General features: G+C 41.0%; 1 protein-coding gene across 1 annotated transcript in view; it reads right to left on the reverse strand.

The window, feature by feature from the left end:
• Nucleotides 1–24,624, reverse strand: part of ttc6 (tetratricopeptide repeat domain 6) — a 323,626-nt gene that overhangs the window by 283,691 nt on the left and 15,311 nt on the right. Inside the window, exon 2 of the mRNA XM_072279505.1 lies at nt 20,249–21,288. Within this exon, the coding sequence (XP_072135606.1) occupies nt 20,249–21,265 (1,017 nt within the window). The 5' untranslated portion in view covers nt 21,266–21,288. The remainder of the gene's footprint in view (nt 1–20,248; nt 21,289–24,624) is intronic.

A 24,624-nucleotide genomic window follows, 5' to 3' on the forward strand; every position in this document is an offset into this window, starting at 1 on the left:
ATTACCTTGTCAAAACAGCATCTTATATCCAGGTAGGCAACGAGCTAACTTGCTCATGTAAGTTAGCAAGACATGGCTTGCCCTGCATAAGGTCATACTGACTCTCCTTAATTATGCTATGGTTTTACAAATACTCATAAATTCTATCCCAAAGAATCCTTTCTAGTTGCTTCCCTACTATTCCCTATATCTGTGCCAAAAAACTGTGTGTTCAGTGTTACATGCTCAAGGAGATCTGTGTTTTTTTTTGGGAGAATGACGTAATGGTCTTTTGCAGGTCACCTGATGTGATTTTCCCACCGATGTGAGGTCACATGATGACATATGCACTATGGGTATATAAGGGAAGATCCCAGGTGACGCAGTTAGTTTTTAGTTTGTAGATTTCCAGGTAGAATGTGGTGTGTTTCCGTTTCTGTTGTGTGTTTGTTTTTGTGACGCAGTTTCATTTTTAAAAATGAGTTTTGCGTTATATTGCAAGAGACAATATTATTGGACTGGAATTTTTTGCTAGATGTGCTGATTTACTCAATTCCAACAGTAGAAGGGAGAGTGACGACTTCATCGAAGTACAGGACCAAAGGATCAAGAGGAGTCGGCATCGTTTGGCAGTTTAACAAAGGATCGACCTTATTGAGTCTTCGTTGGAGGTGTAGCGACCTGCATCGGAGGTAACTCTTGCCAAAAACAGCAAAGAGTTCATGCAAAGGATTGCTCTCTCTCTAAAAGAATTTAAGATCAGTTGTTTTAAACTATTTATTTTCGGCATCGTGGATCCTGTGGACAGAACCAGCAGGAAAGTCGTGTCTATGAAGAAGTCCTTCTCCAGAGAAGTCTCTCCCGATTGAACGTATAAATCTGTTGGACTTTCGAATTTATCGCCTTAAGAACTATATTTGACTTTATCGCTTTAAGAACTGTTTTCGCATTTAACGCCTTAAGAAACCAGTGCCGAGTGACGAGTTGTTGAACAGCTGCATATCAGTTAACTTCCGGTTAAAGTTTAAGGTTTTTTACCTTATCGTTTATCCATGTTTAATAAATGTTTGGTTGTTTTTATATAACCTGTCTTGATTGATATTCATTGTTGCCGTTTACATAACATCAGAATGGTTTCAACATCTGCTGCACTTCCAGCAATGAAGAATACGGAGCACTGCATCTATTATATGGTTTCCTTTATTGGGAGCTTTGTCTTCAATGCATGGACAAATTATGCTCCCAGAAGGAGTATAACACTGGTGGTATCACTGCCTTGCTAAGGTCACACCTGAAGCAATCACAACACCAGATGATACTCTGTGACACATCCTCCAATTACCTCTATGGGCCAATGCCCATGTTTTTAGATACTTTTAGCAGTTTTGAATCAGAATGGTGACAGACTTCAAGTAGATGAAGGAAATTAAAATTTGATAGCAGAGGAGGTAACTATTATAATCTTATAATAGTTACAAGGTACATCTGAACGTCTAACTTCTGGGATTCCACTGCTTTTTTTTGTAGATAATGGTGATATTCCAGAAGTTATAACAGCAAAGGCATTAGGAGTCTTTAACCTGTGATGGTGACAGCCCACACAACAGCAATTTAGTTTTACTTTCTTATTTTTAGAATATTTTCTCAACCAGAGATAAGAGGCAATACAAGACAGTGAAATTGTCAGAACAGAATCCCTACAAAATTAATTTATTTTCATGCTAACCCCAAAACACTTCACACCAACTGTGTCTTCTATGATTTATTTATTCAGTATGATTAAGAGTGCAGAGTGGAAGTTCAAATTGAACCTTACATATCAGGCCATTTTTGCTAGCATCCCCATTCTGGATATTGTTAGATCACAGAATAGATTCAGCTTAAAGATCTACACATCTGGAATGAGTCAACATATGTAAAAAGTGGGCATATGTGCAATAATTAACCATGGGAAAGATCTAGTTTCCAGTATATTTTAATATATTTCCAGATGTAGTGCAGACAGAGAAGGAAGTGTCTAGCCAGAAAAGCACATTGTTCATTCTTTCCCCAAAATAAGCTTTCAACCTTACTCAAGTAAACATGAAAATGTAAAGGCATCTATTAAAAAGTGACTAATTTTTTTTCTAATCTTATCATCAAGTTTAGTTAGAATACTATTATGCAAACAGACATACTATTCTGCACCAACTTTTAACTTAAAAACAACTATACGGAGCTACAACTATCACAACACGAACCATGTAAATTATGTCATGCATCTTATTTTACATGAAAGCAGATGACCAACTGAAAACAATAATCCTGCCCTCTCCAATAAATTTATTTAATTATTCTATTGACTCAGTAGCCTAAAGCTCAATTTGCATTTCAGCCCAACCTAGCCCATAACCATGAACATAAATCATTTGACAATAATACTTTTCTATTGCTTAAACGCATGAACTACCACTTTGTTCTTCTCCCCATTTTCGCTATCTAAAAATTAAATCTTTTAAAGCTTCAAAATTCACAATTTTGCTGATATCAGCACAGTGCTACACTGTGTTAAAACAAGCATATAGTGCATTTTAACCCTTTTCTTCATCAGATCCATTTTCAATTCACTTTCAAACCAATATTTCAATAAATATTCTTGATAATCCCCGCTTATTCTGAAACTGGTACTTTGCCTGTCATCTTAAATGACAGCGTTTCTATAATCTCAGTTAAAGTCACTTATGGAGAAGGAATTCAAATATGTTTGGATTTTGGCACTGCCAGCATGGTACACAGGGACTATCAGCAATGTGTTTTCAATGCACAAAAGGAGACCTTGAGTTACCAGTGTGCTTTCACTTAAGCACTAGTGAGATGCTCCTACTGCAGTTTGAGTAGCCTCCCTGAAGCCCAAAGAGCAAGACTTCCAAGACAAGGCTGAAGTGTGCTGGGGAACTTTCTTAGAGTGGCACATACATTGCCATTGGCATACAAAACCAAACATGAAAATCTTGAGAAACACAGGAAACATTGCAAAGACTTATTAGATAGGCAACCATCTGCAGATTGAAACACAGAGTTGATATTTCAGTTTAATAGCTTGGCATCAGAAGTTCTGATTCTATTTCTTTCTCCATAGTAACTACTGGCATTATAAATTGAAATTAGCCATTTCCTAGATACCGCGAGGGACAATTAATGATCAGGTGATGGGTATACACGAAGCATGATATTTTAATAATGATGAGAAAAGAATAATGCACTCAAGCCCATGTAAACAAAACAACTAGACCTCCAAAGTTATGCTCTGTCATATCCCATGCTTAGATAAAGCAGGTCTGATTTGGATGAAATGCTATGGACCACATGCAAGTGCACATTTTTAGCAAAACTCACACCATTTTTATCACATATACCATGGCTCATTTGTATGTTTGCTACAAATATAACAGTAGACAGATTGTGACAATAATCAGAGTGTAATTCTAATTTGACATCAGAGTAGCTAAATTGGGCTTTAATGATGTGACTAATACCAAATTTAGCCTGAATGAAGAAGAGCATTCTGATGCAATAAGAGCTGCCCTGCACCTGCCATTTGAATGGAACCTCAATTTCTTGATAGTTTACTGGAATTGATTGTAGAGAGATGTTGTTGCTTCTTTGAAGAATTTTGCAATTTCAGAATTCTTGAGGGAATAATATTGCTAAAGTTATACAACTAAACAACACCAAAACAAATCGCTCTTCAAAGTCCATCACCCTCTAACCCTCTTCTAACCATATTCTTAACTAAATGGCTTTTAAATGTTGATAATATGCCCATGACATAGTAGCAGAATTAGGCCATCTGGCCCATCAAGTCTGCTCTGCCATTCAATCATGGCTGATCCTTTTTTCCCCTCCCCAGCTCCATTCTCTGGCCTTCTCCCCATAACCTTGATGCAGTGTCCAATCAAGAACCTATCAATCTCTGCCTTAAATACACCCAATGACCTGGCCTCCACAGCTGCCTGTGGTAATAAATTCCACAAATTCACTACCTTCTGGCTAAAGAAACTTCTTCACATCTCTGTTTTAAATGGATGCTCCTCTATCCTGAGGTTATGCCAGCTTGTCCTAGACTCCCCCAACATGGGAAACATCCTTTCCACATCTACTCTGTTCCAGATTTTCAACATTTGAATGGTTTCAATGAGATTCCCCCCCCCCCATCCTTCTAAATTCCAGCAAGTACAAACTCAGAGCTATCAAAAGTTCCTCGTATGATAATCCTTTTATTCCCGGAATCGTCCCTGTGAATCACCTCTGGACCCTCTCCAATGCCAGCACACCTATTCTTAGATGAAAATCCCAAAACTGTTCACAATATTCAAGGTGCCTTACAAAGCATCAGCATCACATCTCTGCTCATGTATTCAAGCCCTCTTGAATTGAATGCTAACATTGCATTTGTTTTCCTCACCGCCAAATCAACCTGCAAGTTAACCTTCAGGGTGTTCTGTACGAGGACTCCCAAGTTCCATTGCATCTCAGATTTTTGGATTTTCTCACCATTTAGAAAATAGTCTGCACATTTATTTCAACTACTAAAGTGCATGACCATTCTAGTTTCAACATTGCATTTCATTTGCCACCATCTTGCCCATTCTCCTAATCTGTCCACGTCCTTCTGTAACCTACCTGTCTCCTCAACACTACCTGCCCCTTCACCAATGTTCATATCATCTGCAAATGTGGCAACAAAGTCACCTATTCCATCATCTAAATCATTGATAGACAGCATAAAAAGAAGTGGTCCCAACACTGACCCTGGAAGAACACCATTAGTCACTGGCAGCCAACTGGACAAGGATCCTTCTATTCCCACTCGCTGCCTTCTTCCAATCAGCCAATGCTCAAACCATGTTAGTAACTTTCCTGTAATACCATGGGTCTTAACTTAGTAAGCAGCCTTATGTGTGGCACCTTGTCAAAGGCCTTTTGAAAGTCCAAATATACAACATCTACTACATCCCCTTTATCTACCCTACTTGTAATCTCCTCAAAGAATTCCAACAGGTTCGTCAGGCAAGAGTTTCCCTTAAGGAAATCATGCTGACTTTGTCCTATCTTGTCCTGTGTGATCTAGTACTCCTTAACCTCAATCTTAACAAATGACTCCAACATCTTCCCAACCACTGAGGTCAGGCTAACTGATCTATAACTTCCTTTCTGCTGCCTTCCTACTTTCGTAAAGAGTGGAGGAAAATTTGCGATTTTCCAGTCCCCTGGTACCATGCCAGAGTCCAATGATTATTGAAAGATCATTGCTAACACCTCCACAATCTCTAACATGACCTCTTTCAGAACCCTAGGGTGCAGTTCATCTGGTCCAGGTGTCAGAGAAACATAGAAACATAGAAAATAGGTGCAGGAGTAGGCCATTCAGCCCTTCAAGCCTGCACCGCTACTCAGTATGATCATGGCTGATCATCCAACTCAGAACCCTGTACCTGCCTTCTCTCCATACCCCCTGATCCCTTTAGCTACAAGGGCCATATCTAACTCCCTCTTAAATATAGCCAATGAACTGGCCTCAACTGTTTCCTGTGGCAGAGAATTCCACAGATTCACCATTCTCTGTGTGAAGAAGTTTTTCCTCATCTCGGTCCTAAAAGGCTTCCCCCTTATCCTTAAACTGTGACGCCTCGTTCTGGACTTCCCCAACATCGGGAACAATCTTCCTATGTCTAGCCTGTCCAATCCTTTCAGGATTTTATACGTTTCAATAAATTCCCCCCTTAATCTTCTAAATTCCAGCGGGTATAAGCCTAGTCGATCCAGTCTTTCCTCATATGAAAGTCCTACCATCCCAGGAATCAATCTGGTGAACCTTCTTTGTACTCCCTTTATGGCAAGAATGTCTTTCCTCAGATTAGGGGACCAAAACTGCACACAATACTCCAGGTGTGGTCTCACCAAGGCCTTATACAACTGCAGTAGTACCTCCCTGCTCCTGTACTCGAATCCTCTCGCTATGAATGCCAGCATACTATTCGCCTTTTTCACCGCCTGCTGTACCTGCATGCCCACTTTCAATGACTGGTGTATAATGACACCCAGGTCTCGTTGCACATCCCCTTTTCCTAATTGGTCACCATTCAGATAATAATCTGTTTTCCTGTTTTTGCCACCAAAGTGGATAACCTCACATTTATCCACATTAAATTGCATCTGCCATGAATTTGCCCACTCACCTTACCTATCCAAGTCACCCTGCATCCCTTTAGCATCCTCCTCACAGCTAACACTGCCACCCAGCTTCGTGTCATCCACAAACTTGGAGATGCTGCATTTAATTCCCTCATCTAAGTCATTAATATATATTGTAAACAACTGGGGTCCCAGCACTGAGCCTTGCGGTACCCCACTAGTCACTGCCTGCCATTCTGAAAAGGTCCCGTTTATTCCCACTCTTTGCTTCCTGTCTGCCAACCAATTCTCTATCCACATCAATACCATACCCCCAATACCATGTGCTTTAAGTTTGCACATTAATCTCCTGTGTGGGACCTTGTCAAAAGCCTTTTGAAAATCCAAGTATAGCACATCCACTGGTTCTCCCCTATCCACTCTATTAGTTACATCCTCAAAAAATTCTATGAGATTCGTCAGACATGATTTTCCTTTCACAAATCCATGCTGACTTTGTCCGATGATTTCACCGCTTTCCAAATGTGCTGTTATCACATCTTTGATAACTGACTCTAGCAGTTTCCCCACCACCGATGTTAGGCTAACTGGTCTATAATTCCCCGGTTTCTCTCTCCCTCCTTTTTTAAAAAGTGGAGTTACATTAGCCACCCTCCAATCCTCAGGAACTAGTCCAGAATCTAAAGAGTTTTGAAAAATTATCACTAATGCATCCACTATTTCTTGGGCTACTTCCTTAAGCACTCTGGGATGCAGACCATCTGGCCCTGGGGATTTATCTGCCTTTAATCCCTTCAATTTACCTAACACCACTTCCCTACTAACATGTATTTCCCTCAGTTCCTCCATCTCACTAGACCCTCGGTCCCCTACTATTTCCAGAAGATTATTTATGTCCTCCTTAGTGAAGACAGAACCAAAGTAGTTATTCAATTGGTCTGCCATGTCCTTGTTCCCCATGATCACTTCACCTGTTTCTGACTGTAAGGGACCTACATTTGTCTTAACCAATCTTTTTCTTTTCACATATCTATAAAAGCTTTTACAGTCAGTTTTTATGTTCCCTGCCAGTTTTCTCTCATAGTCTTTTTTCCCTTTCCTAATTAAGCCCTTTGTCCTCCTCTGCTGGACTCTGAATTTCTCCCAGTCCTCAGGTGAGCCACTTTTTCTTGCTAATTTGTATGTTTCTTCTTTCCCTAATTTCTATCCCTAATTTCCCTTGTCAGCCACAGGTGCACTACCTTCCCTGGTTTATTCTTTTGCCAAACTGGGATGAACAATTGTTGTAGTTCATCCATGTGATCTTTAAATACTTGCCATTGCATACCCACCGTCAACCCGTTAAGTATCATTTGCCAGTCTATCTTAGCTAAATCACGTCTCATACCTTCAAAGTTACCCTTCTTTAAGTTCAGAACCTTTGTTTCTGAATTAATTATGTCACTCTCCATCTTAATGAAGAATTCCACCGTATTATGGTCACTCTTACCCAAGGCGCCTCTCATGACAAGATTGCTAAAGAACCCTTCCTCATTGCTCAATACCCAGTCTAGAATGGCCTGCTCTCTAGTTGGTTCCTCGACATGTTGGTTCAGAAAACCAGCCCCCATACATTCCAAGAAATCCTCTTCCTCAGCACCCTTACCAATTTGGTTCACCCAATCTACAAACGTTGTATATGTAGATTGAAGTCACCCATTATAACTGCTGTTCCTTTATTGCACGCATTTCTAATTTCCTGTTTAATGCCATCCCCAACCTCACTACTACTGGTAAGTGGCCTGTACACAACTCCCACCAGCGTTTTCTGCCCCTTAGTGTTATGCAGCTCTACCCATATCGATTCCACATCCTCCCGGCTAATGTCCTTCCTTTCTATTGCGTTAATCTCCTCTCTAACCAGCAATCTCCTCTCAAGCTTAACCTGTTCTTTAACAGATTTGACATTGTGGCCTCTGCCCATCCCCCACGAGTCATCTGTTGTCGGCCCCCAACCAACACATATTCCACTCTCCCCTCCTACCCCTCCTCACAGTCCCCCACCCTGCTCTCATGTCTATACCCCTTCCCCACACGAAACCACCACGGTGGGCTTCACAGCTGAACAGGTGAGAAGACAGTTGAAACGTCTCAATCCAAGCAAGGCTGCAGGACCAGATGGTGTCAGTACCAGGGTGCTCAAAGCCTGTGCCTCTCAGCTATGTGGAGTATTTTGCCATGTCTTCAACCTGAGCCTGAGGCTCCAGAGGGCTCCTGTGCTGTGGAAGATGTCCTGCCTCGTCCCTGTGCCGAAGGCGCCGCGCCCCGGCGGCCTCAGTGACGACAGACCGGTGGCATTGACCACCCACATCATGAAGACCCTGGAGAGACTTGTTCTGGAGCTGCTCCGGCCTATGGTCAGGCCACACTTAGATCCCCTCCAGTTCGCCTACCAGCCCCGACTAGGAGTTGAGGATGCCATCGTCTACCTGCAGAACCGTGCCTACGCCCACCTGGACAAGCCAGCGAGTACTGCGAGGGTCATGTTTTTTGACTTCTCCAGTGCATTCAACACCATCCACCCTGCTCTGCTGGAGGAGAAGCTGACAGCGATGCAGGTGGATGCTTTCCTGGTGTCATGGATTCTTGATTATCTGACTGCCAGACCACAGTACGTGTGCTTGCAACACTGCGTGTCCGACAGAGTGATCAGCAGCACTGGGACTCCACAGGGGACTGTCTTGTCTCCCTTTCTCTTCACCATTTACACCTCGGACTTCAACTACTGCACAGAGTCTTGTCATCTTCAGAAGTTTTCTGATGACTCTGCCATAGTTGGGTGCATCAGCAAGGGAGATGAGGCTGAGTACAGGGCTACAGTAGGAAACTTTGTCACATGGTGTGAGCAGAATTATCTGCAGTTTAATGTGAAAAAGACTAAGGAGCTGGTGGTAGACCTGAGGAGAGCTAAGGTACCAGTGACCCCTGTTTGCATCCAGGGGGTCAGTGTGGACATGGTGGAGGATTACAAATACCTGGGGATACGAATTGACAATAAACTGGACTGGTCAAAGAACACTGAGGCTGTCTACAAGAAGGTTCAGAGCCGTCTCTATTTCCTGAGGAGACTGAGGTCCTCTGTCGGACGATGCTGAGGATGTTCTACCAGTCTGTGGTGGCCAGTGCGATCATGTTTGCTGTTGTGTGCTGGAGCAGCAGGCTGAGGGTAGCAGACACCAGCAGAGTCAACAAACTCATTCGTAAGGCCAGTGATGTTGTGGGGATGGAACTGAACTCTCTGACGGTGGTGTCTGAAAAGAGGATGCTGTCCGAGTTGCATGCCATCTTGGACAATGTCTCCCATCCACTACATAATGTGCTGGTTGGGCACTGGAGTACTTTCAGCCAGAGACTCATTCCACCGAGATGCAACACGGAGCGTCATAGGAAGTCATTCCTGCCTCTGGCCATCAAACTTTACAACTCCTCCCTTGGAGGATCAGACACCCTGAGCCAATAGGCTGGTCTTGGACTTATTTCCTGGCATAATTTACATATTACTATTTAATTATTTATGGTTTTATTACTATTTAATTGTTTATGGTGCAACTGTAACAAAAACCAATTTCCCCCAGGATCAATAAAGTATGACTATGACTATGAATGCCACCCACCTCCTTTTCTTTCATGTCTATCCCTCCTGAATATTGAATATCCCTGAATGTTGAGCTCCCATCCTTGGTCACCCTGGAGCCATGTCTCTGTGATCACAACTATATCATATTCATTAATAACAATCTGCAATTTTAACTCATCCACCTTGGAACAAATGCTCCTTGCATTGACACACAAAGCCTTCAGGCTTGCTTTTACAACACTCTTAGCCCTTATACAATTATGTTGAAAAGTGGCCCTTGTGATTTTTGCCCTGGATTTGCCAGCCCGCCACTTTTACTTTTCACCTTACTACTTTTTGCTTCTAACCTCATTTTACACCCCTCTGTCTCTCTGCACTTGTTCCCATCCCCCGCCACGTTAGTTTAAATCCTCCTGAACAACAGTAGCAAACACTCCCCCTAGGACATTGGTTCCAGTCCAGCCCAGGTGTAGACCGTCCTGTTTGTACTGGTCCCACCTCCTCCAGAACTGGTTCCAATGCCCCAGAAATTTGAATCCCTCCCCCTTGCACCATTTTTCAAGCCACGTATTCATCTGATATATCCTCCTATTTCTAATCTGACTAGCATGTGGCACTGGTAGTAATCCAGAGATTATTAACTTTGTGGTCCTACTTTTTAGTTTATCTCCTAACTCCCTAAATTCACCTTGTAGGACCTCATCCTGTTTTTTCCCAATATCATTGGTACCTATGTGCACCACGACCACTGGCCGTTCACCCTCCCACTCTAGAATGTCCTGCAGCCGCTCCTGTCAACCAATAATATCCAAAAAAAAGCTAATCTACACAAGCACCCCCCCTGTAAGTCAGCCCCCAAAGTCCAAGGTAAATGTTGTCTGGTAAATTTTGTCTGCATTCTATCTAGTTCAATCACATCCTTTCTAGAACAGGGCAACCAAAACTTTACTCAATACCCCAAATGCATCTATACCTTATATATACATCAACATCGTATATGATTGCAACACAGATTCCTAACTCCTATTCTCAGTAGGCTGACTAATGAAGGTCAGCGTACCAAATGCCTTCTTCATTACCCTGTCTGTGTTGAGAGTTAGATTCTCACCATCTTCTACTTCACTTTGTTTTCTTCCTCAACTTCTCTCCAATTCTTCTAGCAATTCCCTTAAATTTACTCCTTCAATACTCAACCCACCCCCCCACTCTCCATCTCTCCATGTCTAAGAATTAATTTTTTTCTCTCTTTCTCAGTTACGACAAAGTAGCTACTACCTGAGATTTTAACTGTTTTTCTTTCTTTCCACAGATGCCGCTTTGATGTGCTGGGAATTTCCAGCTGAAATATATTAAATGATATTCGGTCAGAAAGTTAACAAGCTCATCAATCTACCTAACTCACACTCCATTTATACTTAGTCTCCTTTACGCTGCCCATCTTCTCACATACAACAATACTCAAAATGGCTATCAATTTTATAAATAACTTGGTAATTAATTCATGTATTCATTAATCACATGTATCATGGTCATGCAATTGTAAGTTCAATTCTCATCCATGAGGAAGATATCCTTCTCTCCAAGGAAAGAAATACTAATAAAATATTGTCCACATACATTTTAGATTAGATTAGATTCAACTTTACTGTCATTGTGCCAAGTACAGATACAAAGCCAATGAAATGCAGTTAGCATCGAACCAGAAATGCAAAGAATAGTGTTATTTACAAAATAACTGCGAATAAAAAGTAAGTGCTACAGCACACAAATATAAAAGTACTGAGACAGTACAATATGGGTGCAATACTGCTTAGCATTGTGATGTGAGGTTCAGCAGGGTCACAGCCTCAGGGAAGAAGCTCTTCCTGTGCTTGCTGGTGCGGGAGCGGAGGCTCCTGTAGCACCTACCGGATGGGAGGAGAGTAAAAAGTCCATGGTTAGGGTGAGATGCATCCTTGATAATGCTTTTTGCCCTGCCTAGGCAGTGTTTATGGTAGATGTTCTCAATGGTGGGCAATTGGGTGCCGATAATCCACTGGGCAATTTTCACCACCCGCTGGAGTGCTTTGCGGTCCGATACAGGACAATTGCCATACCACGCTCAGATGCAGTTGGTGAGTATGCTCTCAAATGGTACAGCGGTAAAAGTCCGTCAGTATCCTGGGAAAGAGGCGAGCTTTTTTGATGCTGTGCAGGAAATAAAGGCGCTGTTGCGCCTTTCTGATCAGGATAGAGCAGTTCAGGGACCAGGTGAGATCCTGGAAATGTGGACACCAAGGAATTTGAAGTTTGATACATGCTCCACTACAGCTCCGTTGATGAAGATGGGGACGTGAGCGTGGCTCCTAGCATGCCTGAAGTTCACAATGATCTCCTTGGTCTTCTGGGTGTTGAGGGCCAGGTTGTTGTCGGCACACCACGCGGCCAGGTGCTAGACTTCATCCCTGTAGGCCGTCTTGTCATCCCCTCTGATCAGGCCAACCACTGTGGTGTTGTCTGCGAACTTGATTATGGAGTTAGAACCATGTACAGGAACGCAGTCATAGGTGAAAAGGGAGTATAGAAGAGAGCTCAGCACACAGCCTTAAAGCACGCTGGTGTTCAGGGTGAGAGTGGAAGCGGAGAGGTTGTCTAACTTAACTGATTGGGGTCTGTTAGTCAGAAAGTCCAAGGTCCAATTGCAGAGGGATGAGCTGATACCAAGCTGGCAAAGTTTGGCAATCAGCTTGGAGGGGATCACAGTATAGAATGCCGAACTAAAGTCAATGAACAGCACTCTGACGTAAGAGTTGGGGCTGTCCAGGTGGGTCAGGGCAGAGTGAAGTGCTATGGAGATGGCGTCCTCTGTTGACCTGTTGGTGCGATAGGCAAATTGATGGGAGTCCAGGGTAGTGGGCAAACAGGATTTCAGATGTGATAGAACCAGTCTCTCAAAGCACTTTGCAATTGAAGCTTGTGGGGACAACTGCCAGGGACAGGTTAAAAATGTCCGTGAAGACCCCGGCCAACTGCCCTGCACAGACTCTGAGCACACGGCCAGGTATTCCATCTGGACCAGCTGTCTTCCGTACATTCACCCTACTCAGGGTGGCGCAAACATCGAAGGTGGAAAGTGAGAGAGGCAGTTCACCAGGTGGGAGATCCGCTTTGAGGGTGACCTTCTTGTTCTCTCGGTCAAAGCGAGTGTAGAAGTAATTGAGCTCATCAGGGAGGGAAGCAAAGCTGGAAGGGGGCACAGCACTAGGTGGTTTGAAGTCTGGTTTTAAGTTACTTGTTATTTTAATTTCACTGTTGCCAGTAATTAGCAGTCAGGTCGCTTCGTCAATATTACATGCATGGCATCAACTGCAAGTGGTTATGCAAGTTCAACAGGTTGCTATACAAATTAATATGAAAATTATAGATAGGAATCTGAAACTAACTTTTTAGGCAGACAATCATTGGACTCTATTTGGAAAACAAAGGAAGAAATATAATGGCATGTGGAAGTGATGACATTCCAGACAGCAATTAAAAACAAAGCCAAAACAAATAGAAATTTGGATCCCTGCATGACAAACAGCTTCTATGGAAAAGAGTACAGTTGACGTTTCGGGCTAACACCTTTCAGCAGAACTGCAGAAAAAAAGATGAAGAGTCAGAGCTAGAAGGTGGGGTGGGGGTAAGAAATACAAAGTGATAGGTGAAATTGGGTGGGGGAGGGGTGAAGTAAAGAGCTGGGAAGTTGATTGGTGAAAGACACCAATCGATTTCTCAGCTCTTTACTTCCCCCTTCCCTGTTTAATCTGTCACCCTGTTTCTTCCTCCCCCACCCCCCCCCGACCTTCTAGCTCTGACTCCTCGTCTTTTTTTCTCCAGTCCTGTTGAAGGGTCTCGGCCCAAAACGTGAACTGTACTCTTTTCCCTAGATGCTGCATGGTCTGTTGAGTTCCTCCAGCATTTTGTATGTGTTGCTTGGATTTCCAGCAAATGCAGATTTTCTCCTGTTTATAAATATGGATCCCTAAAAGTCTCCTAAATAACATTCTGCAAAATACAACAAGTATACAATCCAAAATATCATAACTTCAGTTCCTACTTTATGCTGAGATAATAGATATATGTTTTACTTCATGTTTCTAAGCTAATAGGAATCAATGTCAATCAGAAATCCTTTCTGATTATTACCTTATATGTCATTCTTGAAATGTCATGTGTGCCCCAGCTCACACATATGACTGGAGTACAGCCAATACTAGTAAAAGTTATTTTGTCAAGATTCTGTGTCTTCATACGAGGATAGAAGCTTATGGTAAAAATAGCATCTGCATTAATATGTGCATTGAATCAAACTGCACAGATGAAATTTTTTTGATCCATCACATTGGTATCTAAACAAACTCTCTACCCTGGTTTTCCCCAAACAACTGATATATTTCCACTTTAGGTTATAACATAGACACAAATAAATCCTTTAGTCATAATCAGAAACAGGTTTCAATATCACTGGCATACATCATAGAATTTGTTGTTTTGCGGCAGCAGTACATTGTAATACATAGTAATAATTTTAACTATAAATTACAATAACAAATGTATATACGATATATAATTAACAAATAAGTAGCGCAAAAAGAAGAAAAAATGGGAGAGTGTAAATGGGTTCATGGTTCATTCAGAAATCTGATAGAAGATGGGAAGAAGCTGTTCCTGAAATGTTGAGTGTGTGTCTTTAGGCTTCTCCCTCAATTCTGTGTCACTAATCAATGAGATTACAGCAGGTATCTAGCCTAATTACATTTGCCCTTATCTCTAAATATGTCTGGTTACCAAAACAGTTAGCAATCTTATATTTAAAATTAACAATTGCTTTGGCATCTGTGGAAGGATGTTTCAAACTTCTACCATCTTTTGCATGTAAAAGTGTTTGCTAATAGACCAAACTATGCTATCTGTTAAGTATGGCTCAATAGGGAAGTCTAGCTATCAATTGTTCAAGCTTCAGTATGTTTTGAAGTTTCTTGTGGTTGAATAGTAGAAAGGCAGAAGTTCAAAAGAGGTCATGTGCAGAATATCAAAGATTCACCAGTGGGCTCATCAATGAGTTCCTGTAGAAGCACAAAGAACAGCAGAAATTACAGCTGTATGATAGACTATTTGCTCCCGGCCCCCACCCCCCACAACATAATTCTGAGGTCAATGACTATTTACAGCAGGAATCTCAAGGCATTTAAAAAAATCACCCTCTATCTCTGCAAAATCCTCCAAATTCACCATAAGCAAAACAGCAACAACACTCTCTCTCAAGTCAACATTCCCAGCTTTGAGGCCCTTGGCATATTTTGCCAACTTTGCTCACCTGGTCAAGTTGTTTGATGCCTGCACAGACACACAACACTGAAGAACATTAAAGTTCTATTCTGAACTTTGTCATGTGAGATTACTAAAGGTCACCCTTCCTACATTCCAGTGGGAATGAAGCCAGCCTGTACAATCTCTCCTTATAACTACAGCCCACTTTTCCCAGCAGCATCCCAGTGGACCTCTGCTTCACCATCACTTTTGCTATCACATCCTTCCTTTAGTGTAATGATCAGCACTGTACACAAAAATCTAAGTGCTGTCTAACAAACATTTTGTACAAAGACATGGAACTCTTATACACAATGCCTCAATCTAAGAAAGCAAGCTTATCAGATATCTTTTGTACTACCATATCCACCTGCAACACCAGTTTCAGTAAGCTATGTACTTGCACCCCAGATATCTCAGTACAACAACACCTCTAAGCTCCCTATCATTAACATCACCAGAACCTGACCTTCCAGAATTCAGTACCTCACACTTATCTGGATTAAATTCCATCTGTCACTGTTCCACTGTATCCTTATAAAACCTTCTTCACTATCTAAGACACTACCAATTGTTTATTTTGCCTGCAAACTTAGTAATCTTGCTTCTTACAATTACAGAAACATGATAACTCTGAACTATTCATGGACCCTCTTCCACATTTGACATCCTATATTTAGTATCTTGCCCACAGTTGCACATGATATGCTATAGGATGCCTAACCAATAATTGCAAAATTTTCTTGATATTGCACACCATGTCTTTATTACTAAAGCAAGAAGTCAACATACTTGTCAGAATCTTGAAAATGTGAGGCTTCAGATCTCTGTTTCTACTCATGTTTTGAAATGTTATCATTCAGTTTATATTGCTGCTCTCAAACTTTAGTTCTGAAGTTCAACAATTCATCCTCCAGTGCCTTATTAGTCTATGCCAGTGATTCTCAATGTGGGTCATTACATGTCCTAAGGGGGCATTAGGAGAAATAGAAGTCATGGGGGGGGGGGCGGGGTGGGTTCAAGGTTCTCGGGAGGTGGGGGGAGTAAGCAACAGCTTAACTTCAGGCATGAAACCTGAGCGACCGTTAGTAGAGCAGACACTTCCAAAAGAAAAGGATGAGAGACTGGACCACAGGAAGAACCATAGCTCTGCATAACTCATCGTCACAATGCATCTGAAACTTGGCAATCTCATCTGACCTTACCAACCAAACAGACGTTATTGGAGGTGCACAAATAAGCAACCAGGGTGCCCGATGGTTCTCCTTGACTCACGGAATGGAATGAGTTCATGCAATTTAACAGCTGGCATGTCAAGTACACCCTCTCAACTTCCTCCACAGAAAACAGATTGTACTGCAATACAGTGACAGCTGAAACAAAACAATGAAATAGAGCTAATCAGAGAACCAGTTAACCCCAAGGATTTCTCTTAAGGTGTTCAAAACGACCTCAACTTCATATGTGCCGTCAAGAACCATGGTCTTAGAAAAATAAAGGGCTATGGGTAACCTGAGGCAATTTCTAAAGTAAGTACGTCTTTGGCATAACATTGTGGGCCGAAGGGCCTGTATTTTGCTGTAGGTTTTCGATGTTTGCTCTTCCTTTGTTGTCACCTTGCTGTTCCTTTGCATGCTGCTGCAATCGTTTCATCCGTGTCAACTTGCTTTGGTCGTCAACATCCACTAGGCCTTCCCAGTTTGTGTTTTTTAAAATTTTAATTTAGCCCTGTTAATGATGGATAAATAGGTACAGCGTGATCTCTATAAGTCTGAAGGTGGTGAAACCTTGAAGTCTAATCCTACCAGAAATTACAGAAAGTGTGCCAATACAATATTACATACCTGGAGTATGGTTTTATTCTGTTCCCGTCAGATCAGCAATGCACCGAGTGTCTTATTTGTAATACTGTACTGTCTAATGAAGCCATGAAATCATTAAGATTGCAGAAACACTTCCATAAAAGACACTCTGAAAAGATTACTTATGGTATTACTTAGTTCCAGAAGAGGAAAGAAACATTTTAAAAGTATTGCATACTTGAGTCTTTGCCAAGAAAGCTAAAATAACCTTGATAGTGGTCTCATTTCTTCTTATAACATTTCCAAAATGATAGCAAAGTGTGGAAAATCTCATACCATTGGTGGAAGATTAATAGTGCCTGCTGTATCAGAGTGCTAACCACTATTCTTAAATAGTTTAAGTTTATGAAGAGATTTCTTTTGTAAAAAGTTTTTTAAAAAATCAACAGATAATCAATCTACAATGAAATCCAAATGTACATTGAGAACAAAAGTATTCCGATTAGGAACATGATTTCTTGTGCAACAGATGAGCACCATATATGACAGGTTACCATGCTGATTTAGTGGCATTTATGAAAAAAGAAGTCTCAAGTCTCAAGTCACGCAATCCATTGAGTAATTCATCATCAGCACCTCTCAGCCAAAAACCTCAGCCAGCAAGCTTTTCCAAGCATGACTCATGTAATACAGTATCTGCTATCAACAAAATTAAATCTCATCTGTTAAACAGCAGAATATTTCCCCAATTATGTCAAGAGAATGATGAAGAGTTTGAAAGCTTGCTTCTTCACATTGACATGTGTAGGCTGTCAAAAGGTTGCTGCTTAAAACATTTCTTTGACCTTTTTGACACTTTGGTAGAGCAAAAGCTCAAAGTCAACAAGAGCTTGGGAAACAAGATTAACTTCCGCATGAAGATGTAGCATACCAAGCCAATCTGTATGACAAAATGAACACTCTATATATGAAACTGCAGGGTGAGAATTTCAATTTAATTCAGGCAAAAATTGCAGTGTCCACTTTTATTGGAAAATTGGAAATATATAAGCAAAACATTGGGAGAAGAATGTTCTTGCAGTTTCCCTGCATGGAGAGTATGGCCCTCTCATAGACGGTGATTTGCAAGAGTACTGCTTACACCTGAAGAAGGATTTTTGGAGTTGATTCAAGGATTTAAACAATATGGAAATTCTGGACTGTGTAATTAACCCAGTTCTCTGCAAGGTGGAAGAACAGGAAGAGAGCTTGCAAGGTGAAATTATCAAAATTCAGAATGATGAAGAAGAAAAAATACTTTACAAAAATGTGGGCATTTGTGGTATGTGGCTACAATGTCATATGAAGTTTCCTGGTCTTTGGAGAAGAGCCAAACTGATCTTCATTGCATTTCCATCCTCTACTTTGTTGAAAGAAGCTTCAGAGCAGTGAACCACCTACTCACAAAAAACAGAAACCGCTTGGACACTGTTACACATGGGATCTTAAGTCTTTTACTGTCACGACTTGAACCAGATTTTCAACACTTGCTAAAACTGTTAAGCTCAACGATCACATTGATTTTGAAGCTACTGAACAGTGCAGAGGTACTGTGTAAGCTAGGTTTAAAGACAAATAAAAATTTAAAGCAGAATCATTTTTCTCATGTTAGTATATGGTAGACATGTGTTTACACTGTGGAGGCGCCATAAAGTATATTATGCCTAGGAGGGGTGTTGGCAAGTATGAAGGTACTTTAGGGGCGGCGTTAGGCTAAAATCAGTTGAGAAACACTGGTCTACGCCTTTCAAAAGTCTGCAAAACAATCCTACTCATTGTTTACTACAGTCATTTTAAAAATGGGCTACATGTCTAGGCCAATAGTATATATAAATAGGAGAACTGTCAACAGCAGTACAAAAGACCATAAGATATAGGAGCAGAATTCAGGCATTCAGCTCATTGAGTCTGCTCCACCGTTCTACCGTATTATATTTGATTTATTATCCTTCTCAATCCCATTCTCCTGCCTTCTTCCCTTAGCCTTTGATGGCCCTACTAATCAAGAAGCTTTAAATTTACCCAATTACTTGGCCTCCACAGCCATCTGTGGTAATGCATCCATAGATTCACCACTCTCTAGCTAAATAAATTCCTCCTCATCTCTGTTCTAAAGATTCATCCTTCTATTCTCAGGCTGTACCCTCCGGTTTTAGACTCCTCCACGAAAGGAAACATTCTCTCTGCATCCACTCCATCTAGGCCTTTCAATATTCAATAGGTTTCAATAAGAACCCCCACCCCAATGTTCTGTCCTCCAGCGAGTACAGGCCCAGAGCCATCAAACGCTCATCTTTATAAAGCCTAAACATTACGTCCTTGCTTTAATATTCTAATCCTCTCAAGATGAACGCTAACACTGCATTTGCCTACCACCAACTGAACCTGCAAGTTAACCTTTAGGGAATCCTGTACGGGGGCTCCCAAGTCCCTTTGCACCTTTGATTCCTGAATTTTCTCCCCATTTAGAAAATAGTCTTTACTCGTTCTACAAAAATGGATGACCATGCATATCCATAACATTATATTCCATCTGCCACTTCTTTCCTCATTCTCCTTATCTGTATAAGTCCCTGGATGACACAACTTGGTACACCTCTCAGTCTGAAAAGTAGCTGTTCACCACTGCATGCTACAATCTGGGTCTTGGCCAATTCTGTATACATGATGTCACTACCCTTTTAATTCCATAGGCAGTAATTTTGCTACCAAACCCATTAGGGAATGTATTATCCATCATTTTCTGAACATCCACAACAACAGCAATATCAGCTTATATTAATTTGCTACATTATCAAAGAAAATCAAGTTAGTTGGCCACAATTTGCCTTGAATAAATTTGTGTTGCCTGTCCTTTATTAACAACTAACTTACCAATCAATATGAATCATGCCTTACCTTCATCTGCATCCACCCAACCCGACTCGTGTTTCTTGATGCTTGCATAGGTGATACAGCCTCGCACGCCACCCCAGCCCCTAAAGCAGAGACTGACTCTATAAAGTGTCAGAGTATCCCAGTGAAATAATCAATGTTGATGGGATTCTACTCCACTAAACTAAAAATTACTTTCCTCAACATTATGATAATCATACTGTATTTGTGCACTTAGATTTATGTATTGCAACTAAGAAATACACTTATTACATGATGTGTATAGTTTTGTTAAATGCTTTAAAGCATCAGATCCACCACACATTACATCTCGAGGATTTTGTCTCAAACACTATCAAAAGTACTGCACTTCTGAAAATCTACATTCAACTTCCAGTTAAAAGCAAGTACAAGTCTGTTATGGTTCACTTACCTCACTTTTACTGCTATAACTGTAACCAAGCACTCTGTCTAACAGTCCTTTGATCTTTAGATCTGAAGCAGACTGGGAGGTGGTTTGTCTCACAGACCACAGTGAAGCAATGATTTCATCTACAGATTTTGCCTTAGCTGTAAATGTTTGTTGGGCTGCGGTCAGGGACTGCTCAGGCTTGCTCAGTTGGAAGTTTCTTTCATATATTTTTGGTGTGTCTGACATTGTGAGATATTTAGCTTCTTCCAGCAGTTCGGAAGCAGACCTCAAGCCTTGGGAATGAATGGAATGAGTGCCACCTTCTTTATCAAAATGGACACTTGCGTCATCTGATGTTTGTTTTGTTGGAGAAATGAATTTTTTGAGACATTTCTTTTTATTACTTTGTTCAGCTGTGTCTGAAGGAACGTTACCTTTTTCACTAACGTCATAGTCAATTTTGACATTACTACCATGTAATCTTGGGCTGGAAGCAGAAACTTTACCAGCTTGTTCAGAAACAAGAGCAGATGATTCAGGTGTTGGAGACTTCCTTGTACTAATGGGTTTCAAAGAACTAGGTTTAGGAGGTGGTTCAGGCCTTCTTGTCATACATAAGCCTTTAACCGTACCTGCAACAGGAGCTATTGCTGACCTGAAAACATCCTCTTTTTTACCATCTACTTCATGCAGTTGCAAACTTATTAATTTCTTTTTACTAGATGGATATCCCTTTTCAACAACTGATCTCTTATTTTTCCATTGGGGATCTGCCTTAGTTGCTTGACTTAGTAACCGGCAGTCATCTTCAATATTATTTTTTAAAGTTTTGCTTATTTGTGTATCTTCAGATAATTGCATGGGGCTGTCGGTTGTCTGCTTAAACTTTTCTTGTTCATGATTTCCTGCTGCTGGGAGCACAGTACATGATGTCTTACTTAAATGGTGAAAGTCTGGTTGTGGCGTCGCGTATAAACTGTCCTGCGCTTGTATATCTTCAGAGAGATGTGAAACAAAATTCTTCTGTGTTTCAGACATCTCAAGACTCTTGCAGTATTGATCTGTGGGGACAAAAGCTATAAAGTTAATTCAATTACTGCACACCTTTTGTCCAAATTTTTTGTGTACCAAGCACTGTATAACACAGACTAAACTACTGCAAGATCTCTTTAAAATCATGCAAACCTAAATAATATCCATAATTGATCTTACTTTGCAAATCAAACCATAGATGTTATCAACAAATTAAAAAGAATGTTCAAGAATTATTTTTTCTATACCACATTCAAATATTTGTCCAAGTATTATAATTCAGTCCATCTTTATCTTTTTGAAAAACTTGAGATGAGCTATGACAAATAAGAATTCATTGTACATTCTACTTGATTCCACCTTTTTAAAAAATGCTTAAAGATCTCTTCACTTAAAAATGTGTTGAAAATGTCAGGTTGAAGATCAGAGCTCAATAATATTTAAACTGGATTGAAAAATATATTTTTAACATTTTGGAATACTTGAAATATTTTTATTTCTTTGCTTACACATGCAAAAAGTCAACTTTAATTAAACTAATGGTTAGGGATCTCAGATTTAATCCAGAAAAAGGGTGGAAAATTTCCTCTTTTGTTTATTATGAATCTTTCTTAAAAGTTTGTGACAGGTAGCTCCGAATCATTAGCCCTTGATAGATGGTGAAATAATGTATTCAAATATAGTGAAGCTCCATTACCTGATAAAAAATATATTAAACAGTTCAGATTCATATTTCAATGAAATATTTGTAATCAAATGTCACTAAATAGATGGATAAATAAAACCAAGAAAAATATTCCTCAAGCTGCCTCTGCTCACTGAGATGCTTGGCAGAGCTGTTTTCTAATTTACGTAGCACGACTTGTATTCTGGTTCAGTTCCCAGTAGTTCTGCACCACTTGCAGCCCCAAGCAATAATTCCTCCCTCCTGGATAACATTTGAGAGATTTCAACATGTTTTATTTTCACAACTCAGCAAATAAGTAACATAAATTCTATATACCAAATTCAAGGAATGGTGGTTACAATTCCTTATGCAAGTCCATTGCACCATTGTTTAAAGCAAGAACTACATCCATTACTGTAATTTTTATTATAGTACTAATAATGAATGAATGGTTTGTTCTTTTAAGGTAATTGCATCTAGATACACGAGTGCAGAATACTTTCCATGCTTGATTAAGCCACAATCCTTAAAAACAAGTAAATTAGACACGTGCTTCAGCAGGCTCATCTTGCATAATTTCCTTGTGGCTCATTTTATGTGGGCTAGAAGCAGATTCTCTGAACTACAGAAACTGGTAATCATAAGTGCAGTCTTGAGGAAAGAGATGATGGAAAGAAAGGTAGTGGGAATATTCAGGAGGTAGAAAAATAATATATAGGTTCTGCACTAGAAATAAATGAAAATATTTTTCAAGTTCAACTAGAATAATTGATATATACACAAAGGCATAAAGATTAATGTTAAAGTGGTCAGGCTTCGGCTCAACAGGCTTGGGCGAGAACAGGCGCAGCGTAGAACGTAAGTTTGAGAGGTTAGAGGCAAAACAGTGTAGGCAGGATGGTAATTCAGACAGTGGAATGGTGTTCCTGTAAGATGTAGGTATCAGGGTACCTAACAGTCTCCCTGTTGATTCCATCTGCAGGAAGTGCACACAACATCAGCTCCTGACTGACAAGGAACTAGAGCTGAAGCTGAATGCACCTAGGACCATCTAGGAGGCTGAAAACCTCATAGATAAGTCTTTTACTGAGGTGGTCACACCCAATGCAGGGTTCCCCTGTGGGTATTCCCCTCATAAACAAGAAAATTCCTTTGGATACTGCTGAGGGGATTACCTATCAGAACACAGCAGCAGTAGCCAGGCTAATGGCACTGTGGCCGGCTCTGAGGCTCAGCAAGGAAGGGTAAAGTCAGGCAGAGCAGTAGTGATAGGAGACTCAATAATCAGGAGGACAGATTTTGTGACCAAGAAAGAGAAGCCAAAATAGTGTGTTACCTTCTAGGTGCTACGGTTCAGGATGTCTTAGAGCAGCTGCAGAAAACTCACAAAAGGGAGGGTGTGCGTCCAAAAGCCATGGTGCACATTGGCACCAATGCCATATGCAGAAAGGGGGAAGACCACAAGACCATAAGACATAGCAGCAGAATTAGGCCAACTGGCCTATCAAGTCTGCTCCGCCATTCAATCATGGCTGATCCTTTTTTCTATCTTCTCCTCAACCCCAGTTCCTGCCTTCTCCCCATAACCTTTGAAGCCATGTCCAATCAAGAACCTATCAATCTCTGCCTTAAATACACCCAACAACCTGGCCTCCACAGCTGCAAGTGGCAACAAATTCACCACCCTTTGGCTAAAGAAATTTCTCCGCATCTCTGTTTTAAAAGGGCGCCTCTCTATCCTGAGGCTTTGCCATTTGTCCCAGACTCTCCCACCATGGGAAACATCCTTTCCACATCTACTCCGTCTGGCCCTTTCAACATTCAAAGGGTTTCAATGAGATCCCTCCTCATGTTTCTGAACTCCAGCAAGTAGACCCAGAGCTATCAAACGTTCCTTGTATGATAACCCTTTCATTCCTGGAATCATCCTTGTGAACTTCCTCTGGACCCTCTCCAATGCCAACACATCTTTTCTAAGATGAGGGCCCCCAAACTGTTCACAATACTCAAGGCGAGGCCTCACCAGTGCCTTATAAAGCATCAGCATCACATTCCTGCTCTTGTATTCTAGACCTCTTGAAATAAATGCTAACATGGTACTTGCCTTCCTCACCACCAACTCAACCTGCAAGCTAACTTTCAGGGTGTTCTGCACAAGGACTCCCAAGTCCATCTGCATCTCAGATTCCTGGATTTTCTCCGTTTAGAAAATAATCCGCACATTTATTTCTACTACCAAAGTGCATGACCATGCATTTTCCAACATTGTATTTCATTTGCTACTTTCTTGCCCATTCTTCTAATCTGTCTAAGCCCTTCTGCATCCCACCTGTTTCCTCAACACTACCTGCCCCTCCACCAATCTTCGTATCATCTGCAAACTTGGCAAGAAAGCCATCTATTCCAAAGCCATGTATTGGAAAAGGTCTCACGCAGTCAGTATAGCAAGTTAGGGAATAGGACCTTCCAGGTAGTAATCTCTGGATTACTCTCAGTGCCATGTGCTAGTCAAGGCAGGAAGAGAATGATAGTACAGATGAATGAGTGGCTGAGAAAGTGGTGCAGGGGGCAGGGATTCAGATTTTTGAATCATTGGGGTCTCTTCTGGGGAAGGGATGGCCTGTACAAAAGGGATAGATTGCACTTGAAACAAAAGGACATCACTATTCTTGCAGCAGATTTGCTAGAGGTGCTGGGG

Source organism: Mobula birostris, chromosome 1 (assembly GCF_030028105.1).
Source record: "Mobula birostris isolate sMobBir1 chromosome 1, sMobBir1.hap1, whole genome shotgun sequence".
In the NCBI taxonomy this organism is placed as follows: Eukaryota; Metazoa; Chordata; class Chondrichthyes; order Myliobatiformes; family Myliobatidae; genus Mobula; species Mobula birostris.